The 9,943-nt window shown below is 46.3% G+C and overlaps 1 protein-coding gene across 1 annotated transcript; it reads right to left on the reverse strand.

Moving 5' to 3' along the window:
* Positions 1-623: 623 nt before the first annotated feature.
* Positions 624-4,177, reverse strand: EV420DRAFT_1489357 (uncharacterized protein; the record flags this gene model as incomplete). The annotated part of the gene is made up of 15 exons (XM_060470688.1): positions 624-729; positions 846-1,532; positions 1,562-1,589; positions 1,756-1,886; positions 1,945-2,085; positions 2,133-2,710; positions 2,762-2,870; positions 2,928-3,006; positions 3,058-3,159; positions 3,208-3,342; positions 3,721-3,757; positions 3,806-3,915; positions 3,987-4,027; positions 4,048-4,106; positions 4,166-4,177. 15 exons carry the CDS (start codon positions 4,175-4,177, stop codon positions 624-626), a joined length of 2,355 nt encoding a protein of 784 aa, XP_060321493.1.
* Between the last annotated feature and the right edge of the window lie 5,766 nt (positions 4,178-9,943).

Consider the following 9,943-nt stretch of genomic DNA (forward strand, 5'->3'; position numbering starts at 1 on the left):
GCTCATATGGTATACAGTATGGATACAAATCTGTGAGGATATCTCTTTATTCCCCATGACTGTCCATCAGTTTCAGGTGATTGAGAGGGTGCAGATGTGATTCTGAGAGTCCTCGAGGAAGTTGACACTGTTGGTGCCATTTTCTGTGTCTCTTCCTTCTTTTTATTGGCTGACTTCTCTTTTTCAGCAGGTAATTGAGGATCGCTATTCCCTGTCTCCCTCTCAAGCCTCATATTGTCAGTTTTCTCAATGTCCACAGCCTTTGATGGCTCTGCAAATATGAAATTTCTTGAGACTCAGATTTGTTGCAGTCTCAGGTCATAATATTTCACAGCCTTTGGTCCATCAAGATACCCAATAAAGGTAAATTTCTTTGATTTAGGCTCAAGTTTTCCATCGCCGTATATAATCTTCTTAATAGAATGGGGTCCTAATCCAAAAGACTACTTAATTTCTCTATCTTGGTTAAGCGGACACTTAAGCTGCCTGTTTAAGTCAGTTAGATTAATCATGTCAGATTAATCACTATGCTTAATACAACCCTTTAATCATAGAGCAAATGAAACAACGTTTACAAAAGATACTTAATTCCCATGCTTAATCCTCATACTTAAGCACCATCCTTAATCATCCCCCCCCCAGGTTATTTCCACCTTAACGCTGGCACTTTCTTTGACATTGGTGCCTTTGATGATGATGGTTTTTGAGCTCTGTAGTTCACCATCAGCACTCGACCACATGTTAAACAGGATATTACATCACCTTAGAGTGGATTCCAGGGCTTTGCTGCATGATCTACTCATTTATTAGATTTGTATAACCCTTCAATGCAGTACACAACTCACCGAGTCCTTTTTGCAAGTGGAGCATCCTCTGCTTGTGCAGTTACCTTTCTTTTCCATGTCTGCATACCACCCCCCTCCACTGCCAGAAGCTGTGACTTCAGAACTGCCTTCCTCCCTTTACCCTTTGCGCCACCCTTCTTGGCATTTCTCAGAGGCATTGTTGGATGTTGACCTTCTGGAGGAGGATCTGGCGTTCTCAGACGTGAGGGCAAAACAGGTTTTACAGGCATCGCTGGACATGAAGGAGGTGGTACAGGTGTCGCTGGATGCGAATTCACCAGAGGCAGATCTGGTGTTGTTGGACGTGAAGGCAAAGAAGGTTCTATGGGTGTTGCTGAATGTGAAGGAGGTGGTATAGATGTCATTGGATGTGAATTCACCAGAGGCAGATCTGGCATTGTCAGACGTGAGGGTGGCGGCGGCGAGTTCAGATGTGAGGAAACTTGCAGATCCTCAGACCCGGAAGAGATCTCAGGCTTCCTCCAAAATGTAAATGGCTCTAGTAAGCCCTTCAAATATCCTGCTAACTCATAGAGCTGGCCTGTCTTCAAGCCAAAAGGACTGTGAAATCCCCCATTGGGAAATACAAACTTTTCGGTATCATAGTATTTGTCAGGCGATTCAACCACACTTTCCCAATAGAACAGTTCTTCCAGCCATACATCACCTATACCATGATAAGCCTGACTACAAAGTGAATATATCAATGTACTTACAAAAGCAACCCTTGAGATAATTGTGCAGCTGCATAATCAAATCATTGGGTGTACAGTTGTCCGAATCAACAGTGAATAGTCAAAGTCCATCATTGTTTCTCGGTACCGAGTTGTCTTGCAGGTCTGACGATAGAATATTAGCCTTTGATCTGAGATCAAGAGTGACTCATGAGTCATAAGAAAAGTACACGTACTGTTTATTAACATTGACCCTCCCCATTGAGACCAGAGGTCTGCCAAATCATTGAATGACTTGATTGATTCATTCTTGAAGTCTGCATCATGGAAATGACGCATAGAAGATGGGTTCGCATGTGCATAAAGACTGCTGGAAATACCATGTAAGCACACCTGTGCCGAGTAGAAAACCGGAATAAACTCACTGTCCAGCCTGAAAGGGTGCTGCATTTCCAGGATTTCTCAGTGCATAGAGGACTACTATCTCAGTGCCTCCAACCTGTCCATCAATCGCTGCCAACCTGTCCATCATGTCCCTGAGAAGATAAGGAAAGTCCTTGCAGTTCCTAAAAAGTTCCATCAGAATCGCACTACATAACTGAGAAGCACGTACTTGTCATGATGGACCATCTGGGATTTGGCCTTAGCAATAATTCTGGCTCTTTCTTCTTCATCCAATTCTTTCCACACGCAACTTAGCACAACCTGGTAGGCGGTGCCAAGGTTGAAATTGCCATCACAAACTCTTGTGATGTCAGCAGTGCAGAATGTGTAGGCAGAGTTCTCATCATCGGAGTCATCATCGGATTCAGAGTGTGTGGTGCTAGGATCATACTCTGCTTCATCGTGAGCCTCATCCACATCATCACTAGGTAAATCTTCGGCCTGCACTTTCACACCTTTAACACCATTGCCAATGCCCTCCTCATCTCCCTCCTCATCATGAGAACCATCTTCTGGGAACTCTTTCTTTGCTGCAGCTACGAGTGCCACCACTCGACGTGAAATTTCTGCTTTATGTTCACCCTTGAAAATCTGCTTCGCAGTGGTTGGTTTGGTGAAGTCCATAAATGACCGAATAATCTTGTCAAGGTTTGGCTTCAACTTCAAGACGGTGGCAGAAACGGCAATGCTGGATGCAACACGAGCTCTAAGGTAGGTGGTGAGGTTGTCGATCTTCTTCTTCATCTGCTGTAGAGGAGTTGTCAGTTTGCACAAGTCAGTAGAATGCAAAGTATGTACTAAAATCCTAAGCTCCCTGTAAGCGCCAGTAGCTTCATAGTTTTCATCTTGAAATACATCAATTCCAGCATGAACAAGGTCGCCATTCTCATCAAGAGTTTTGAATAGGCTATCCACCATGGTGTCTCTATAGGCTTTCAACATCTGAGGTTCATGCTGAAGTCACCAGATGACCTCGGGTTTGATGGTCTCTTCAATATAGGTGGCTTGGCTGTCTGTCCAGGGAATTTCTGCCTCATGATCAACTGTTTGAACATTTCAGACAGCTAAATTGATCTATGGAATCGAAAACATACCTCTCCTCTGTTTGGTCCATACTTTAGAGGTTGCTTCGCTGTCAGCCTGTGAACTCTTCATAGCTGCTTTGAGGCCAGAAGCTTGCAGTTTAACACGATGAGCTGCAAGGCATTAGTACATGCTAACAGCAGTAGATGTCCAGTACTCACCAGCTGGCATTGGCAAAGCCATCCTCTTGCCTTTCTTTGTCATAGCGATTGCCAACGTTGAACGAATTGATGGTTTGTGTGGATGAGCGAGAAGGTAGACGATGTGTGAAACGGCAAAGGTACCGAGAGGAAAGGCTGTATCAATTGAGCCACCACATGGAATAAAAACTGATACACCACCAACCTTCATTGTTCAGCATTAAAAAAGTTCAATAGGAATATCCAACTTTGCAACAACAAATATGGGTGAGACAAGGACAAAGAAATTATGTATAATAGACATTTCAGGAAAATTCAGTGTGAATTGCATTCAGTGAGGGCAGTTGTCTTTGCAGTCTGATGGAAGAGATGATCAGAACACAAAGGCGGGAATACAATGCAGCACACACAAGATCTCATATTCAACTCTGAACAATAGAGTTTTCTATTCCCTCAACAATGCAGCAACTGGGATAATGGATCACACACTGATCAGACGCTATTTTGCATCTGCACACATGACATGTCACGCACTCCTCCCCTCATCACTGTTGATGATGCCCACATTATCCTGGGGGTTCATCAACATCAAAGCTAGTGAGTGCAACCACACTCTCACTGACCATTCTCCTGCCCCCTTATGCACCTCCAGACATGCCATTTTCGTAGTCTCCAAAGTCGAGGACAGGGTATCAGATGTTTCCCTGCCAAACAAGGCTTGAGTAATTACTGTGGTAGACTAGTTAGCATGTTGAGAAGGAAAAGAATACTATCGAATGCACTGTTTCCTTTACACTAACCGTTACCCGCCATGCCCTTGGCCTTGAAGTAGTAAAAGAGCCTGATAAAAAATGTTATTACCAGTTGCACACTGCCCCATGTTGCTTACCCATGAACGTTCTGAACAGTGTGAACCAAATCTGTTTGAAATTCAATGTTAGTCAAAAGACAAGATAATGCCAGTGAGAAAAAGGCTTACCAGGCTTGCCATGCTAGACAGCTGTGATCAACCTGCTGGTGTGACTTTGGTCACAATATCAATGAGTATGCCACGTTCTGGCAAACCCGAAGCTGCTGTCAACGATGGCAGCAGTGTACAAGGTCATATCAGAGGAGGAGAGAGCAGGGAGGTGTTGACTTCATGCTGAAATTGGGAGAGCACTTGAAGAACTCAGTATTACAATGTCAAATAAGATGGTGTTCACAAAAAGCATCCAGATGGTAGGAAATGGAAGGAGGACATCAACGGGAGAAGCATAGATGCCTGCCATTATCTGGTGGCAAAGACAAATATCCATTGCACAGATTCTCACTGAAAGGGAACTACCTTTTAGTGATGGTGGACTGGCATACCGTTTGATCTACCTACATGAAGATTTAGTCAATGGATTCTGGTGCAAGAGAAGGGAGAAGGATTGGTACTCATGAGTTTTGGTGTAACCCATTCTACTATTATCTCCAGGTGCCCCCATGATGCAGGACACGAAGTAGGCCTCAGTTGGGAGGGTTATCTTGACAGCTATCTGTATATCAGACAAAATGGGACATGGAAATTGATTGTTGAAATTACATCACTGAAAGACGACTTGGAAGAATTCAAAATCTAAAGTGAGGATAAGTATATATTTCATTCTTGGAGAGGGCTATATGGACCAATAAACGCCTGGGTGTACGCCTTCGTCTGGGCCAACACTGGTTCCAGTACGGATACAAGGTGTTTGATGAACTAATGCCTGACTACACTGCCAAGGTCCATTGTCACACAAAATGGAAGAAAGAGCTGCTGGAAATAAAATGTTAGCTGGAGGAGCAGACAATGAAGAGATATATATACCACCAGTATTTCACTGAACATGGAATAAAGTCGAGATGTACCTTGGCCGGGCTCTTCATTCATCAAATCGGAATAAGAAACCTTCCTGCAGTATTAGAATGGAGAATTAAAATGACTCATCCCTCAAAGCTTTGTACTGCTCCATCCTCAACATGAATTGCCAGCTTGATCATATGGATCATGATCCTCCATCTTCTCATAAGTAGCTGGGCAATGGATTTGGTGATGAATACTTGTGCCAGACCCATGTTGAAAGATTTTCCAGCAAAGAGTAATGAGGATGTGGGATGGACTAGTGAAGCAGGGACGGCCATCAAGGTTATGAGAAAGCCTGGAACTGTTTACAGTACCCCAGACACCGCATGTACACAGGCCCGCTACATGCTGGGATTGTTTGGCATGCAGAGGAGCAAACAAAGTGTGCTTCTTTCCTTTTCGCCCTCATGCTACTGTGATATCCGTGCTCTCTTGAAGACTGCCGACCTGGACGAACCATGGCATCCAGTTTGAAGACACACTTGTCTAAGAAAGTGACATGCGTTTGTTCGTAGGACCTAATAGTATACACTGTTAGCTATATTGTAGACCTCACACAGCGTAGCAATAAGCAGAAACACGGTGGTAATTCACTGTACCTAATAGTATACACTGTTAGCTATATTGTAGACTATAGGTACCAATCAGTAAGGTAAACGAAGTAATATGAACAGATACTCACCCTCACACAGCGTAGCAATAAGCAGAAATGCGGTGAGGGTGTCCGACAGTCCGTAGTTAGTATATAACGGTAACCAAGTCCATCCTGACATAAAGGGGTATATAGCTCAGCCAACGGGATACGACGGAGCTCCTGCTTGCAAATCCAACACTCCCCCTCAAGCGGAGCAGAGTCCGAGTTCTGCAGCAAAGTGCTTCACCTTGGCTGAAGGCAAAGGCTTGGTAAGGGCATCGGCAACCATATCCTCGGTAGGACAATAAACGAGGCGAAGGGAGCCTTCACTGATGACCCAGCGAATGAAATGGAAACGAATGTCGATGTGTTTTGTTCGAGCATGGTACTGGTGGTCCTTTGAGAGCGCAATGGCCAACTGGTTGTCAGAGAACAAAGTCGTCGCCTCAGTAATCAGGGAAAAGACCTGAGAGAGCAGGCTTCGAAGCCAGAGCACCTCCTTTGATCCATGCGTCGCGGCCACATATTCAGATTCCGTGGTTGAAAGCGAGATGATCTCCTGCTTTTTAGACGACCAAGAAAAGGCTCCACCGTTCAGCAGAAAAGCATACCCAGTAATAGCATGCCTATCCTCGGCCATGCTTCCATCTGCATCCACATATCCCTGCAGAACCTTTCCATTTCCCCCAAACGTCAACCGATAGTCCCTCGTGCCTTTCAAATACTTGAAGATATGCTTCACAGCTCTCCAGTGAGCTTCTGCCGGTGCCGATGAAAATTTCGAGACAGTTGTTGTAGCAAACGCAATGTCAGGGCGAGTCCTGAGCATAGCCCAGATTAAGGATCCAACAGACTCCCTGTAAGGGATGTCTCTCATGGCCGCAATCTCCCGGGTAGAGGCTGGTGCAGGAAAAGACGATAAGCGGACATTGGTATCCATTGGTGTGGAGACTGGCTTGAGGTCCTCGAAGCCATAGCGACGGATGATGGCATCAATGTAGGAGCATTGCGAGAGAGAAATGGAGCATGACTCATGGTCACGTGTGATCTCAATGCCCAGAATCCAGTGCAGCTCCCCCAAATCCGTGACTTCCACGTATTTTGCCATTCCTTCCTTCACATTGTGCACCAGACATAATGACGATGCGGCAATAGTGCAATCATCAATGTGGACAGCAATAACAGTCAGATTTCGGCCCTCATGCTTGTAAAACACGGCTTGATCAACGTCACACTGCTTGAAGCCCAGCTTCTCCACCAAAATCTCAACGAGGCGTTGGTACCAGCGACGACCACTCTGCTTCAATCCATACAGGGTCTTTACAAGATGACAGACCTGACCAGGGAGAGAGCCAGGCTCAGGATATCCAGGAGGTTGGTGCATATAGATGATTTCTTTGTTGGTGAGCTTTCCGTTTAAGTATGCGCCCTTGATATCAACCTGATGGTGCTCTAAGTTGAGTGCTGCAGCCATGGCAAGGATAGAACGGATGGATGCAAGCCTTGCAACAGGGGCATAAGTGTCGAAATAGTCGACGCCAGGTACCTGTGAGAACCCTTGTGCTACTAAACGAGCTTTAAACTTGACTATGCCTCCCTCAGCATCCTTCTTGATTCGAAAGACCCACTTCAAGCCCATGACATTCGCTCCGACTGGCTTGTCGACAATCTCCCAAGTCCCTGCAGCCTTCAACATAGCAAGCTCTTCCTGAATTGCACCTTCCCACAAAGGCCAATCAGGTTGACGCTTCGCTTCTGCTAGACTGCATGGCTCTAATGCCTCAGCATCAGCCGTTGAAATGGCCATGGCATACTCCTCAAGGAATTCTGCATCCTCAAGTAACATCAACCAATCTGCCTCTCCTTCCCCCTCAAACTCAAGAGGTACGTCGTTTTCATTGATCGCTGGTAACTGAACACCAACGGGTACTACAGGGTCACTCCGGCATGCTGACACACTACCTTTGCCAGAGATGAGGTCCAACACCCATGTCAACAACCAACTATAATCGACTCAGATCAACTAAGGATCGCCACTCGCACTTCGGTGGACGATACTCTTAGAGGTCAAAGGAGATAATAGAAGTCGATTGGGGACTTAGATAGTCGCGGAGCAGGGAGCTTTGAGTTGGGTAGAATAAACCTTAGCCGAAGCTGGGTTTTAGACCAGCTGAGGCTCTACTTAAATACACGGGGATAAGCTATTAATAGTACTGTGAGAATGAGTCCATTGCGATCGTACGAGAGAAGCATGTAGCATAAGCGAGATGTGTAAGAAAAGAAAAGAAAAGAAAAGAAAAAGGATAAACCATAACATTACCCCCCGCTTAAGACTCTTTTGTCCCGAATGAGTCATTAGACCTCTCCTCCTCTTCCTGAGCCGATTTGTAGGACCAGACGTCAGAATTCTGTTCATCATCCTCCCAGTTTTCATCCACTTTCTGCAGGTGGTTTACGTCGGATTCATCGTCATCTGGAGGATCGAGCAGAATCTGCGGATTCTTGTATGGTCTCCCTTCGTGACGTGATGCTTCGATTTCTATTTTGCGTCTTTTTAGGTATTCATCGCGTACGCGTGGGTCATCGAGCCTGGGGTCTATTTGGCGACGGACCTGGGGTTTTCGAGGTTCGTGTCCTTCGCTGGGATGTTCCCGGATGTACCTCGCATTGTCCCTTTGTAGGGCTTCGTCCATGGATTGGGCGATTTCAACCACTAGGCGTTGAAACGAGGGGGTCACAGATATTGGTCCGTTCCTTCTTCCTGCATCCGACGCATCGGCTTCTCCTACCACATTAATTTCCTCGGAGTGCGCCGGGGCTGAGCAGAGGGAGGAGTAGACAGTTTCGACATCGGTGTGACAGGGAGTATCTGGTTCGTGGTATGCAGCGATGTTGTTTTTGGGTACTTTGCTATCGATCCCAACTGTCTTTCCGCGGTTATCTACTTCCCATCGAATCCTTTGGAGATGGGCTTCGTACTGGGTTACCAGTTCCTCCGCATTAGCCATGTCGGCCCTTTTTACCCAAGAATTCTCTTCGTTGGGGTACCCCTTCCACTTCACTAGGTATTCAGTTATGGTGCGGCAGGTTCGTCCGTGCCCAATGACTTTGTCTCGCTGTTCTACGATTTCCTCGATTTCATATTCCTCTTCATCATCAATAAGTTCCGGGGGTGGTCTTTCGGGGCGCGGTTGATTGGGGAATTCGGGAGCTTGATATGGGGTTAACAGGGATTCGTTAAACCGGTTATGGATTTTCCATGCCGCCGGGAGCTGGAGTTCATAGGCGGAGGCACCCTTCTTGGCTATAATAATGAAAGGTCCCACACATCGATCCCCAAGTTTCTTCGTGGGCCGTGGAAGATTTAGGTTGGTAGAGTCCAACCACACCTTGTCGCCAACGCGGTATTCTATGGCCTTGCTTTTATGTTTGTTGTAGGCCTTTTCCATAGATTTGGCTGCCTGCTCCAACGATTCCCTCGCCTTTTTCTGTACTTCTTGAATTCCTTCGACCAATTTCGAGGCTGCAGGAACGACGTCTGGGCGTTGGGCGATTTTGATGACCTGCCCGTCTCTTCCAAAAACTACTTTGTAGGGGGAAAAACCCATTGCCGAATGTGTTCGGTTGTTGTGAGTGAATGCGGCGAGCGGTAACCACTCGCTCCAATTGTCCTGTCGGTAGTTCACGAACATCTTGAGGTATTTTTCAATCTCTTGGTTAACGCGCTCGGTCTGTCCGTCCGTCTGAGGGTGATACGCGGTGGAGGGGTTACCTGCAATTTGAATAAGAGCGTAGAACTCCTTCATGAATCTGGACATGAAGATCGCTCCCCTATCTGAAATGACCTTTTCAGGCATTACACCGTACGGCACATAAATGTGGTCCCATAGAATTTTTGCGAAGCCGAGGGAGGTGAGTTCTTCTGTACAAGCAATTGGGATTATCGTTTTGGAAAACCGGTCGACAATGACCAAGATGGAGTCATACCCCTTTGAGTTGGGGAGTTTGGTGATCATGTTGACCGAAATATGAGTCCACGGCCTCACTGGGACTTCATTCAGATGAAGCAGGGCCTTTTTTGGGCGACGATCCGCCTTGGTTCGCTGACAGGTTTCGCATCCTTTAACGTATGCTTCCACCTCCCGACGCATCCGAGGCCACCAGTAGTCTCGTAGGATGAGCTCCTTGGTCTTTTCTATCCCTGGGTGTCCCGCAGTTACATGGTCGTGCTTTAGTGCTATGATCTCTCCTCG

This window comes from Desarmillaria tabescens (genome assembly GCF_030435595.1).
Source record: "Desarmillaria tabescens strain CCBAS 213 chromosome Unknown EV420scaffold_244, whole genome shotgun sequence".
Lineage (NCBI taxonomy): Eukaryota > Fungi > Basidiomycota > Agaricomycetes > Agaricales > Physalacriaceae > Desarmillaria > Desarmillaria tabescens.